The sequence below is a fragment of the Lutzomyia longipalpis genome, chromosome 4 (genome assembly GCF_024334085.1).
Source record: "Lutzomyia longipalpis isolate SR_M1_2022 chromosome 4, ASM2433408v1".
NCBI classification, from domain to species: Eukaryota; Metazoa; Arthropoda; class Insecta; order Diptera; family Psychodidae; genus Lutzomyia; species Lutzomyia longipalpis.
The window spans coordinates 9379257-9393809 of record NC_074710.1 but is presented as its reverse complement, the minus strand read 5'-3'; the positions used below and the strand labels follow the sequence as shown (position 1 = coordinate 9393809).

Below are 14553 nucleotides of genomic sequence, written 5' to 3'. Positions count from 1 at the left end.
GTGTCTCCGATCGTCTCCCGTCGTAATGTGCGGATATTCTCCATGGGAAAAAGTCAAATCGGTAAAATCGGTAAATCGGTAAAATTGACGGCAAATGAGCGGAAATTTTTTATAGGGAAACGTCACTTTGCCTCATTGCCTGAAAAATGAAAAGGTTCAGCGATATCATTCAGGTTAGTTTTTTTATTAATAATTTTATTAATTATTCGATTTGTACTCAATTCTTATATTTTTTTTTATTATCACAGAGTTTCTTTCATTCCGAGCAAGCAGACGACGAAGTAAGTTCGTGTGAAGAGTCACAAAGTATGGCGTCCAACATCACCCCGGAAACGCCACATGGCGACAGCCAGGATGCACATGAAGAAGTCTCACCAGCAACTCCAGACCTGGTTAATCAACCAGCAATAATGAGCTACTCGCAAATTGTGAGGTACCCCCCACCCCCGATCCCACATTTGGTCCCGATAATCCCAACCGCTCCGGCAATGTCTCAGAATGCCCCGGCAATGTGTCAGAATGCCCCGGCAATGTGTCAGAATGCCCCGGCAGGAGAATCCCTTGTGACTTCTGGGAGTAACTTCACAATATCACGGAATTTCGTCGTCGTTGAGAGGACCACTGAAGCCACAGGGCAGAAATATTTGGCGGTCGTACCAGTTTCAACCCCTGGTACAGAAGGAAATGCCCATGGCGCCCAAATGGAACAGCCAGGGCCGCCAGTGCAAGGCACAGGCTTAGTTCGCTATGGGGAAACGCGCAATCCAATTTACACAGACCTCCGTAACCAGGTGAAGCAATTTGCTTTAAATCTCCGCAAGGAGAGAAAGGCTCTTCGGACACGAGAATGCAACGGGATGAGACTACTACAGAAAATTCTGGAAGAAGAGGATCTCTCCACGGAAGGCAAGTATATTAAATCATTAGCCCTTGGAGGACTTTGCTGGCCAAAGTGGCCAATTAGACATTTTTCAATCGCCCCAGAATTTAAATCTATTTAACATTTCGTGATATATTCTACATCTGTGTGTAGGGAAGTTTCATTACTTCAAGATCGTGGATAGAAAACTTGAAAAAATATTTCCATTTAAGAGAAAATTAAGGTCAAACAGATCCTCCAAGTGTTTTTGACTTAAACTAGATCAAAATATTAATAAGATTTTTTTTGCAGATCGCCTGGCATTGATTCGTCTTTATTTCGACTCCACCGGTTATCCCTGATTTAATTTTTTCCTTTAAAAAAAATTGACATCCTGCTATGTTCTCTTAAAGAAAAAAAATTTTGAAAAAACACTTGAAAAATTAAAATTAATTTTTAATTCTCTATTACTTAATATCTATAAGTTAAAACTTTGCGAAAAGAAAAATTTAAAGAAAAAAAAAATTAAATATTTAAAATGAAGTGTTATGTATGTGTTGAAGTTAAATGTTAAAAAATATGAATTATAGCAATTATTTGCTTTGATAAAGTGGAATTTCTCAATAAAAAAATTTCTTTCAATTTCACAGTTTTTGTTTTTTTTTATTAATCACAGCCCAAAATTTTTTACGTTACAAAATAATTTTTAACCAAGATTTTTCACTATTAATAAATACTTTCAGTTTGAGAAGATTGCTAATGTTATTAGATAGATTAAAATTTAAAAATATTTAGAGGATTAAGTGAGGTGGTGGACCCAATAAAGGGAGAAGAGGAACCCAACGAATCCGATGATCATTCGGCCACTAAGTTGACTGGATCCGGAAGTGATGCCGATGTCTGGATATGTATATTCCTCTTTTTGTTGTTCTTAATCCAATTTTATTGTGTACATAGTCAATTCCTTTCTGAAAAATATTTGTGAAGCTTTCAATAGACTCCTTCTTGTAATCCAGCCACTGCTGTAGAAAATCAATCTCCTTCCTTATCTTCATCAATGAGGTTTTATTGCCATGATCAAGTTATTTGTAGTCTGATTGATTTCAACTGTGAAGTATTTATTTGCGAATTCGTTGTTGAACAGAAATATATTCCCATCCTCGATTTTTCTGCCTCTCGGTTTCTTTGTGATGGATCTCACTCGCCTTAGTTTACTATTCTAAAGAACTTCAAAGACAACAGAAATGAAAAATTCAATTAAAACGGCCAAAAATATTGAAAGGCCGGACATACCTCAATGTTGGAGAGTGTGTTGACCTCATCGAAGGCCAATGTGTCCTTTTACTTGAAGTGCAGCTACACGAGTGCCTGGAAGAGTGACACCTGCATATCCTTTGGGCCCTGGTCGAAGACCGCCTTGAGGACACAATGACCCAATGTAAGTTGCCACTGAAGCTTCTTCCCACTGTGCTTTGCCAGGTAGAATTTGCTGAAGAGCCCTTGTAGGGCAACCAGCTGTGGCGGCATCGTGACATCCATAATTGGATACGTTGGCCAATAGCCCATCGTAAGGATATTCACGGTGAGATCAATGCTGGTGTTGTGGTCCTTCTCTTGGCCCACAAGATGCTGATTGAATGCAATATTGATGTCCTTACTCAGCTTTATATCCTTAAACATCCCTTCGAGTTTTGACGTGAATCCCCCTCCGCATTCCTGCTTTAGCTTCAACAGCATGCTCTTTTCCGCATTAACGGATGCGGATTTCCCCACGAGAAGTCTCTTTGCCAGGTTCTTCTTGTTGAATGCCTCAAAGACATCCTTGCCGTGAATAAAGCGGAAGAGAACCATTATTTTGTCGAGGGTTTGTTCCAGCTCCTCCGCCGTTGCCTCCTTATTGCCTGCCCGCAGCTTCAAGTCCATATACTTGGCAATTATCTCTGCGGGCTTATTCGCACGCTGATTTATAAAGAACTCAAAGGCTTCCCGGAAAAACTTGTCGATGTGCTCAAAGTATGAGTTGACGATGTTATCCATTTTATCCTGCAAAAAACAAAACATTTTCAACGTTAAAAAAGGAAATTTCCCTTCGAGGAGCTTTACCTTATAATCCAGAAGATCCTGCACTAGACTCTTATCCTTTTCGGGATCAATGACAATTGTGCGTCCCTCCTTCTTGATGTACTAAATAAAGTTGGTGCACAACTCAGCTGTGTCATTCTTCACGCGTGAAAACAACGAATAGAGCAACTGCAGGTCCGACAGCCTATTTTCCTCGAGTAAATTATCCAGACCCTTCTGCAGGATTCCCGTGAGATATTCACTCAACAGCTGCTTTTCCACCGTATAAATAAACTGTAGCTTCGTATTGGGATCGAGGTTGTGCAGTAATCGCTCATTCTCCTCCGCCAGCCTCTCATTAGCATGCTGAAGGTTCTCCGGCACATCCAATTCCTGCATCATCCTCTGCCGCTCAGCCTAGTACAACTGTTACGTGACTATGAGGAATTTAACCTCGAAAGCTGGCTACCTTTGTTGTCTTATGGCCATAAAATGTGGATCTATCCGGTGTGTGTGACCAAAAAGTTACATCCCCTGGCCAGGTAATCTCCTTCCATACTTTGACTAAAAGTTGCACTAAAAAAAAAAATAGAATCAAAAACAATAATTCCGGAAGGAGCGAAAATAGCGAGTATGTGACATCCATGACATTTACACTGTAAATGCCATTAGTAGTATTGGCGAGGAAAAACGCGTAACGTAAATTTGATAATATAATAACTAATTAATTGAAAATAATTATATTAATACCTTTTTTTGAGTTATCCTAGATGCAAGACAACCCTGATGATGAAGACGACGAACTATCTAGTGGAGATGACTTCGTGAGTATTTTTACAAGCAATTTTTTTTAAAATTTCTTGAAAATGCTAAGGTCTTGGGGTCGTTGAACGACTTCTGAACGATTTTTCTGTTCTAAAATTGTGGAGATGATGGGTCAGTACCTGATAGATTCCTTATATAATAGTCTTCTTGTCCCCTGAACCAGAGATTTGCCACCCTAAAGCATTTTGATAAAAAAAAATTTCAATAAAAATTTATACCAAAAATTACTACTTCCCTCTCATCACGCCCACCACGCCCACGATATTAACGGCACTATATTTATGTTTATAGCATTTTTATGCTTTTATGTTACTTATGTTACTTTATGTTATTTATTCGCGATTGGCACCAACAATGACAAATTCAAATAAGAAAAAAAAAACAAGTCCATTAACGCAATTAACTCCTGGAGGATTATGCTGACTCCGTGGCCAATTCGATTTTTTAATGCGTCAAAAACTAAATTCTAAAATAAATTATTGTGATAAATTCTATATTTTTATGTATACGGAAGCTCTATAATTTATTTAAAGTTCGACGAAAGCAAAGCTGGAAAAATTTTTTTTTTGAGAGAGTTAAGGACAAAGTGTATGATTGGAAATATCAGATTCTCCAAGGGTTAATAACTTTATGCAAAGAAATTCTTCTTTTTCATTTTCTTTATACTAACTTTTTTTTCTGGAGTCCAATTGAGCTGAAATTTCCTAACAATCTTTTCAGACAGTAAAATTTATATAATATATGTATATGGTTTAATAAAATACAAAAAATTGCTTTCCCATCGTTCAGACCTAAAAGTTCCTTTGTTACTTTCTGAAAAGATTGTTAGGAAATTTTAGCTGAATCAGACTCCAGAAAAAGTAGGAAATAAGTAGGGGATATCGGTCTAAAGTCGTTTAATGAACCCCCTTGGCATTTTATGGGTTAAACAGAAATTTAACATAAATGAACTTATTATTAAAAAAAAGAATCTAATGAAATACTGGCGAACTAACTTTCTAATATAATTGTTTTTTTTTCTTATACAGATAGACGAAGTCTGCGAACGTGACCTAGGACAACTAGTATGTTAACACTTTTTTTTAAGTATATATTTATCTATCTATAAAGAAAGGCCGCGCGTGTTTGTTTGTCGGTCGACGCATTCTCAGACCGCTTACGTAATCTTAATAAAGTTTGGTAAAGAGCCTCTTGATATTACGTAGATCATTTTTGTAATTTCTAATTATCATGTAATTTTCTTCACACCCCACCAACCCTCACCAGTACCCCTCTTATTATTTCTTACATTATTAAAAATCAGTTCAGTACCTATTTTTTCTATTAATTAAATTACTAAATTAGTTGGTATTATGCACATGTGATGTTATTTTAAATTCATAAATGTTTTCATCTTCAAAAAAAATACACTAATCTCTACCGGCCTTTCATATTCTTTTTTTATTACATTACATAAAAAAAAAACATTTTTTACAAAAAAAAAACTAATAAATATTTCAATAATTCATTTTTTTCAGGGAAGACCAAGAAGCACTCGGTTTCCAAGTGATAGAGATATAGCTAACGCTATTGTTCGTCTTGGAAAACCTGCCATAATTGATTCGCAATTATGTCGTACAATATGTCCGATTCTTGGAATTAAACTTAATAAGAGAAATGTTAGTCGATTGCTTTCTGCAACAAAGCGATCATCTCTAATTTCTCAATTTGAAAATTGTGAGAATATTTCGAATGAAAATATTATTCAAGATATTCTTTATGAAAATGTCAATTTGAAGGAATATCATGAAATATGCAGGGTACCTATTGTACCTACTGATATTTTTAATGAGTTTCCTTCAAATGTAGTTAATAGAGATAATTTGCAGATTATCTTACGACAAATTTTTGAAAAAAATTTTAATACCGGATGTATGGTAAAATTTAATAAATTTGTCAGTAATTCAAAAGGACATACGTATTATGCTTCATGCATGTATGGTAATGAATGTCTAAAAAAGTTTATTTTTGATATACATATTAATGAAGAACATAAATTGATATGTATTTTTAAGCATAGTGGCGTTTCTGGTGATCACACAGGTCAAAAGAAACGTTACAAGCTTGCAAAATCTAGAAGGCTACAAATTCAAGAGGAATTAAAAAATAATTCACCTTTAATTGTATGCAATACCATGGCGATTGGTATAGAACCGAATCTGTTCCAACGGGGTAATACTCAGGGTATGGTGTCAAGAGATGTACTGCAAAAGGCACGCTCTGAGTATAAAAGTATGGATGATTTGTGTAAAACATGTGAAGCAGTAGATTTGCTTAATACACATGCTCTATATCAATCTTATGTGAGATCCTCATCTTCTCCACTAAGAGTTTATATGTTTTGTGATGAGCAGATTAAAATTGCTCGAGAAAATCCGGGAGTTTTGCATTTGGATGCTACCGGATCTATTGTTAGAAATTTTAAATGCCATTCATACCACCCACATAATAATGCTCCAGTGTATTATTATGCTGGTGTAATAAAAATAAATGAAATTACATTTCCAATATTTGAAATGATTTCAGCACTTCATGATTATTTTACGGTAAAACAGTTTTTTGAATTTTATTTAAGAAATTCAAAAGATATTCCATTTAAATGCATTGTAATTGATTTTAGCCCGACATTTGTTAAAGCAGTTATGGATGCATTTAATCACACTACATTGATTGAATATACTAACGAATGCTTTGATAATGGTTTAACAAATAGTAAATTCATTCCACTACACATCTGCTATTCTCATTTTATGAGGTGTGTATCAACTATGTTAAAGAAATATCTTGTTCCAAAAAATGTTTCAATAATCGTTTTGGAAGCTTTCGCTCTTATGGCCAATAGTGAAAGTTTGGAAGATATAAAGAAAATTTTCAAAGCAATAGTTTTTATTACATGTAGTGAATTCAATAATTTCAAACTTAATGAAGGTATTGAAACTTTGAAAACTATAATTGCTAAAAATGAAAATATTATCGTCAACAATGAAGATAATATTTTTGAAGATCCGATAGAGGACATTTTTATAGAAGAAAGTACTGATGGTGCTGCTTTTCGTAAAAGCAAGTATTATCAGTTATTTCTCTCTATATATAATGATGCTCTAAATGAAATAAATGTTTTAGAGCAGACGAACAATGAAAATCATGAAAATGAATATTTTTGCCGAGATTTCATTGAATTTTCTCTCAAAAAGTATATGTCATATATAAACTTGTGGTCAATGTTTATGTATACTTACCCCGGAGCCTCAAAAAAACTCTTGACAAATGGTTTGATTGAGAATTTTTTTAATATAGTTAAAAATAATTTGTTTAATGGTTTAAAACATCTTAAAGCGTCTCATTTTATAAAGGAGCGCTTTAAACAAATACTAGGAAGTATAGCTCTTGTTGAACAAAGCTATTTCATTAAAACGCCAAAACGGAAGTATATTCGAAGATTAAAAAATAAATCTGTAGAAAATATTTCAAATACCCCAATGAAGGATTCCCTACCTTCATTGGATGAGGAAAATCCTTCAGAAGTTTGGGCAAGTGGTCGTAAAGCAACTTACAGATGTAAGAATGCGTTCGCTACAAAACGTTTGAAGCTATCGAATGTCACAACAGTTGAGGAAAGTAATTTGGAATTACATTCCCCAATATTGAATGATTTTTCTCCAAATAATAAATTCGATGAATTAGAATTTTTAGAAAATGGATTGTGCAAAAATCCCTTTTATTATAAGAAATTGGAATTCATTTACTATATTTCACATTATAGTATCGATATGCGTTTTATTAAACGTCGCAAATGTATAAATATAAAACTTAATTCCGAAAGCTACTTAACCCTTAGTGATCCTAAGGGTTGGCTAGATGGTGACGTTATCGATATTTGCATTCATTTGTTATTGAATAATCTCCAAACTGTGACTTATATCAATCATTTTGATAGTTATTTGATATTCAATAATGATTTTGCAACACTTGTTGATAAATACAAAGGAATTAATAAGTGTAGAATTATTTTTATGATTGTGTATGTTCAAAACCATTGGACATTACTGGAAATAAATTTGAGCAAAAAGTATATCAACTACTACGATCCTATAGTAGGTTGTAATGCCATTTTGTCAAATGAAAAGAAAACGAATATGGAAAAATTCTTTTCTTCTACATTTGAAAATGAAAATATTTGCTCTTTTAATGAATTTTCTTTAATGGTCCATTCATCAACATATCATATCAATAAATGCTGCAATTTGCCATCCCAAAATGATTCATACAATTGCGGTGTACATTGTATTAAGTATATTGATGTATTGATAAATGATATGAATCCATTTATACCCATTGATGATTATAGAAAGACTCTCAGTGAGATGTGTCTTTCAAAATCACAAAATGTTTCACGGAAATGTTTTTATTGTTTTGCAGATGATACTAAAACGTCTATCAGCTGTACAAAATGCAATAGAAACTTTCATATACAATGTGTGCCAATTGTTGATTCATTAATAAATTATACATGTGAACTTTGCAATAAATGGTAAAAAAAATCATTTTTTTAACATTTATGTTTATATAAATTAAAATAACATAATATATATATACATTGTATATATATATATGTATGTATTATATCTATATATTAAAAAAAGATATATAGGTATTTTATTTCTAGAATTCAAATTACCATAGATACTTTTTATAAAATATCTCGTTAATTTGAACATTGTGTAAGGTTATTTGCTATCAAAATAATGAAGATATAATAAGCTTCTTTACGTTTTTTTTATTTTGGTAAAATTGTAGACAATAAAGAAGGTGATTTTTTAGCTTTTGTTCTAAAAACAAGATTCTCTTTCATCTCTAAAGTTTAGGTAATAAAAATCAAAACTTTTTTTATAAGAGTTAATTAAAAAATGATTAATTAGAATGTTTTATCTCTTCATCTATTCTGATAGTAAATTTCTTTTAAGCTCTATAGAGTCAGTCTCTATATTTTTCATTAATAAATTATACATGTGAACTTTGCAATAAATGGTAAAAAAAATCATTTTTTTAACATTTATGTTTATATAAATTAAAATAACATAATATATATATACATTGTATATATATGTATGTATGTATTATATCTATATATTAAAAAAAGATATATAGGTATTTTATTTCTAGAATTCAAATTACCATAGATACTTTTTATAAAATATCTCGTTAATTTGAACATTGTGCAAGGTTATTTTATGAAATTTTTCATATAAATAATCTAGCACCTAACCCACCCTAGAATTACTACCTTGACGTTTGGTGAGTGGGCTTAAGTATAATAACAATATACCGTGTTTTACAATGTTTTAGGATCAAATTAAGTTGATATTAAATTTTGTTTCGAGAAATATGTATTAGTTTTTTTTACCTTTAAAAAATTAACACGCAGTATTTTGTTATTATATAACTAAATGTAATTCAAAAAAAAATTAAAAAAAAAAACATTTTTATCTATGTTTATTTTTTTCATTTTTATTTTATTATAGGAATTCAGCTATAAGTGAGGCTCTTATGCAGTCACTAGTTTAAGATCAAAGTTTTTAATAGTACCTACATAATATTGAGAAAGAATTTTCTTTTTTTTTTTCTTTTAGACTAAAAATTGGACATTCTCTTAAAAGAGATTAAAATAAAAAGAAATTTTCTGTAAAAATCCACCCAACTTTTTTTTTATATCTCCTGTTTATAAACAATCTGTCTCATCAAGGTACAAGTACGGAAACAATAAGTGAAATCTTTTGGCGGTTATTAATGGCATGGAGAGAAATTGCTCAGTAGCAATCCTCTATAAAGAGAATTCAATTTATATAAAAAATACAAAAAGAATTTAAACATATTATTTTTGTGCAATTAATCACAATTTTTGACTTTGAAAAATATAGAAAAAATCTAAATTAATTCTTTTGGGCTAACACTTCAGTAAGCATGGTCAACATAGAACTCATCTGCTGCATAAGGGTCTTCATCATTTCCTTCAACTCGGACATGTCGTTGGATTGTTGAAGATTCACCCAACTTAAGAGCGAAAATATTTACAGCCGCACCGCCATCCAGCTACGTCTTATATATAAAAAAAATTACACAGCCAACCAGTATAGGAAAAAAAAAATTCCAGTTTTTACACAAAATTTTCTCACTATAGAAAAGAAATTTTTTCTGTACAAAAACTAGTGAAATTTACCCGTGGGTTCATTAGAATTAAATATAGATATCATGATTGTAATGAAATTGCATGCACAAATGTATAAGATGGAGATCGCATTGTGTCGTGGAACAAATAAAAGATCAACTGAAAAAATCATTATAACTATACGGGAATAAAGTAACTCTGAGAATAAACCCTTAGAAGTCTATTTTATCTCCTTACATTTGTATAGGGGAGGGCGGAGCTATTTATACCAATTTGGATAAATCACTATCTGCAGGACTCCCACGGGGCAAGAAATTTTCCTCGATAGGTCATTCTCATAGGAAATACTTGGTATGCCACGATTGTGGTATACCAACTAATTTCCTTGCCTACAACTTTGTGTCAGACCGCTTTTCTCTATCTCCACGGGAAATATGTGTTTTCGAGCTTTTCCTGAACCCTTTCACTTCTGACTTTTTTAAGAATCCGTCGACGAATATTGTCATCAGCGGGGGTAATTAAGTTGGTGGAATTTTCCGACATTTCCAAAGATTTTCCACCTGAGAGATTAATAGTAGTTGATAGCTAAACTTCTCACCTTTTGATCCGCAACAAGGAATTTCACTTTTATACGCACTAAAAAAGAGAATTTTGCGATTTTCTCAATTACGCCATTTTGCAATAAATAGATAGAAAATATGTCAAAAATTTCGAACTCCCATACGATTTACATGGGTTGACACGATCTACCCCAAGGGATATGTTTTGATTCAAATAATTGTACAGAAAAATCATTAAAAGTTAATGAAAAATACACCTGGGCCTGTGGAAAAGACGGTAAGATTGGAAAATCGCTGAAAGAAAAGTGTCGGAAAACGAATTTTTGAAGGCCTCAAAATTTGTTTATTATTATATTCCTAAATTATTCATCGGATAATCTCCAAACTACAGTCAACTATTGAGGGTAGACAGGACTTCCTATCATATTTTTTTCAGATGCTTCCGATAAATAACTTGGGAGAAATTTCCATTTGAAAATTCCAAACTGTCATTATTAGCCCCGCTCTCCCCTACCTATTTGTATTCTTTTGTGAATTCACTATTACCGTATATATTTTCTATCCAGCAGCTCCTGGAATTCTTTGTTCACCCACGTCACATTTTTTCCCTTAATTTGAACTTGCTTAGTAAATATATTTCTCTTCACGGCCTGATTAATTACATCATACACCTCGTCCACAAGAAATCTAAAAACATTCTTAAAATGACGCACGCGAGAGGGTAAAAAAGAAAGGTTTAAAAAAAAAATAGCCAGAAATATAATGAACCGGAAGTTCACTATATTTCTGACTATTTTCCACCCACCCACGCATTACCTAAAAATCTAAAAATATTCTTAAAATGACGCACGCGAGAGGGTGAAAAAGAAAGGTTTAAAAAAAAAAATAGCCAGAAATATAATGAACCGGAAGTTCACTATATTTCTGACTATTTTCCACCCACCCACGCATTACCTAAAAATCTAAAAATATTCTTAAAATGACGCACGCGAGAGGGTGAAAAAGAAAGGTTTAAAAAAAAAATAGCCAGAAATATAATGAACCGGAAGTTCACTATATTTCTGACTATTTTCCACCCACCCACGCATTACCTAAAAATCTAAAAATATTCTTAAAATGACGCACGCGAGAGGGTAAAAAAGAAAGGTTTAAAAAAAAAATAGCCAGAAATATAATGAACCGGAAGTTCACTATATTTCTGACTATTTTCCACCCACCCACGCATTACCTAAAAATCTAAAAATATTCTTAAAATGACGCACGCGAGAGGGTAAAAAAGAAAGGTTTAAAAAAAAAATAGCCAGAAATATAATGAACCGGAAGTTCACTATATTTCTGACTATTTTCCACCCACCCACGCATTACCTAAAAATCTAAAAATATTCTTAAAATGACGCACGCGAGAGGGTAAAAAAGAAAGGTTTAAAAAAAAAATAGCCAGAAATATAATGAACCGGAAGTTCACTATATTTCTGACTATTTTCCACCCACCCACGCATTACCTAAAAATCTAAAAATATTCTTAAAATGACGCACGCGAGAGGGTGAAAAAGAAAGGTTTAAAAAAAAAAAATAGCCAGAAATATAATGAACCGGAAGTTCACTATATTTCTGACTATTTTCCACCCACCCACGCATTACCTAAAAATCTAAAAATATTCTTAAAATGACGCACGCGAGAGGGTGAAAAAGAAAGGTTTAAAAAAAAAATAGCCAGAAATATAATGAACCGGAAGTTCACTATATTTCTGACTATTTTCCACCCACCCACGCATTACCTAAAAATCTAAAAATATTCTTAAAATGACGCACGCGAGAGGGTGAAAAAGAAAGGTTTAAAAAAAAAAAATAGCCAGAAATATAATGAACCGGAAGTTCACTATATTTCTGACTATTTTCCACCCACCCACGCATTACCTAAAAATCTAAAAATATTCTTAAAATGACGCACGCGAGAGGGTGAAAAAGAAAGGTTTAAAAAAAAAATAGCCAGAAATATAATGAACCGGAAGTTCACTATATTTCTGACTATTTTCCACCCACCCACGCATTACCTAAAAATCTAAAAATATTCTTAAAATGACGCACGCGAGAGGGTGAAAAAGAAAGGTTTAAAAAAAAAAATAGCCAGAAATATAATGAACCGGAAGTTCACTATATTTCTGACTATTTTCCACCCACCCACGCATTACCTAAAAATCTAAAAATATTCTTAAAATGACGCACGCGAGAGGGTGAAAAAGAAAGGTTTAAAAAAAAAATAGCCAGAAATATAATGAACCGGAAGTTCACTATATTTCTGACTATTTTCCACCCACCCACGCATTACCTAAAAATCTAAAAATATTCTTAAAATGACGCACGCGAGAGGGTAAAAAAGAAAGGTTTAAAAAAAAAATAGCCAGAAATATAATGAACCGGAAGTTCACTATATTTCTGACTATTTTCCACCCACCCACGCATTACCTAAAAATCTAAAAATATTCTTAAAATGACGCACGCGAGAGGGTGAAAAAGAAAGGTTTAAAAAAAAAAATAGCCAGAAATATAATGAACCGGAAGTTCACTATATTTCTGACTATTTTCCACCCACCCACGCATTACCTAAAAATCTAAAAATATTCTTAAAATGACGCACGCGAGAGGGTGAAAAAGAAAGGTTTAAAAAAAAAAATAGCCAGAAATATAATGAACCGGAAGTTCACTATATTTCTGACTATTTTCCACCCACCCACGCATTACCTAAAAATCTAAAAATATTCTTAAAATGACGCACGCGAGAGGGTGAAAAAGAAAGGTTTAAAAAAAAAATAGCCAGAAATATAATGAACCGGAAGTTCACTATATTTCTGACTATTTTCCACCCACCCACGCATTACCTAAAAATCTAAAAATATTCTTAAAATGACGCACGCGAGAGGGTAAAAAAGAAAGGTTTAAAAAAAAAATAGCCAGAAATATAATGAACCGGAAGTTCACTATATTTCTGACTATTTTCCACCCACCCACGCATTACCTAAAAATCTAAAAATATTCTTAAAATGACGCACGCGAGAGGGTGAAAAAGAAAGGTTTAAAAAAAAAAATAGCCAGAAATATAATGAACCGGAAGTTCACTATATTTCTGACTATTTTCCACCCACCCACGCATTACCTAAAAATCTAAAAATATTCTTAAAATGACGCACGCGAGAGGGTGAAAAAGAAAGGTTTAAAAAAAAAATAGCCAGAAATATAATGAACCGGAAGTTCACTATATTTCTGACTATTTTCCACCCACCCACGCATTACCTAAAAATCTAAAAATATTCTTAAAATGACGCACGCGAGAGGGTAAAAAAGAAAGGTTTAAAAAAAAAATAGCCAGAAATATAATGAACCGGAAGTTCACTATATTTCTGACTATTTTCCACCCACCCACGCATTACCTAAAAATCTAAAAATATTCTTAAAATGACGCACGCGAGAGGGTGAAAAAGAAAGGTTTAAAAAAAAAATAGCCAGAAATATAATGAACCGGAAGTTCACTATATTTCTGACTATTTTCCACCCACCCACGCATTACCTAAAAATCTAAAAATATTCTTAAAATGACGCACGCGAGAGGGTAAAAAAGAAAGGTTTAAAAAAAAAATAGCCAGAAATATAATGAACCGGAAGTTCACTATATTTCTGACTATTTTCCACCCACCCACGCATTACCTAAAAATCTAAAAATATTCTTAAAATGACGCACGCGAGAGGGTGAAAAAGAAAGGTTTAAAAAAAAAAATAGCCAGAAATATAATGAACCGGAAGTTCACTATATTTCTGACTATTTTCCACCCACCCACGCATTACCTAAAAATCTAAAAATATTCTTAAAATGACGCACGCGAGAGGGTGAAAAAGAAAGGTTTAAAAAAAAAAATAGCCAGAAATATAATGAACCGGAAGTTCACTATATTTCTGACTATTTTCCACCCACCCACGCATTACCTAAAAATCTAAAAATATTCTTAAAATGACGCACGCGAGAGGGTGAAAAAGAAAGGTTTAAAAAA

The 14553-nt window shown here is 32.7% G+C and overlaps 1 protein-coding gene and 1 pseudogene across 1 annotated transcript; one reads left to right on the top strand and one right to left on the bottom strand.

Annotated features, from left to right (window-relative positions):
* The first annotated feature begins 66 nt into the window (after positions 1 to 66).
* LOC129796232 (uncharacterized) lies at positions 67 to 1506 on the top strand. Its single transcript, XM_055838017.1, has 3 exons — positions 67 to 173; positions 249 to 906; positions 1172 to 1506. The coding sequence occupies exons 1-3, from the start codon at positions 147 to 149 to the stop codon at positions 1219 to 1221; spliced, it is 735 nt and encodes a 244-aa protein (XP_055693992.1). The 5' UTR covers positions 67 to 146; the 3' UTR covers positions 1222 to 1506.
* A 559-nt stretch (positions 1507 to 2065) lies between these two features.
* LOC129794496 (cullin-4B-like) overlaps positions 2066 to 14553 on the bottom strand; it is a 15776-nt pseudogene continuing 3288 nt past the window's right edge.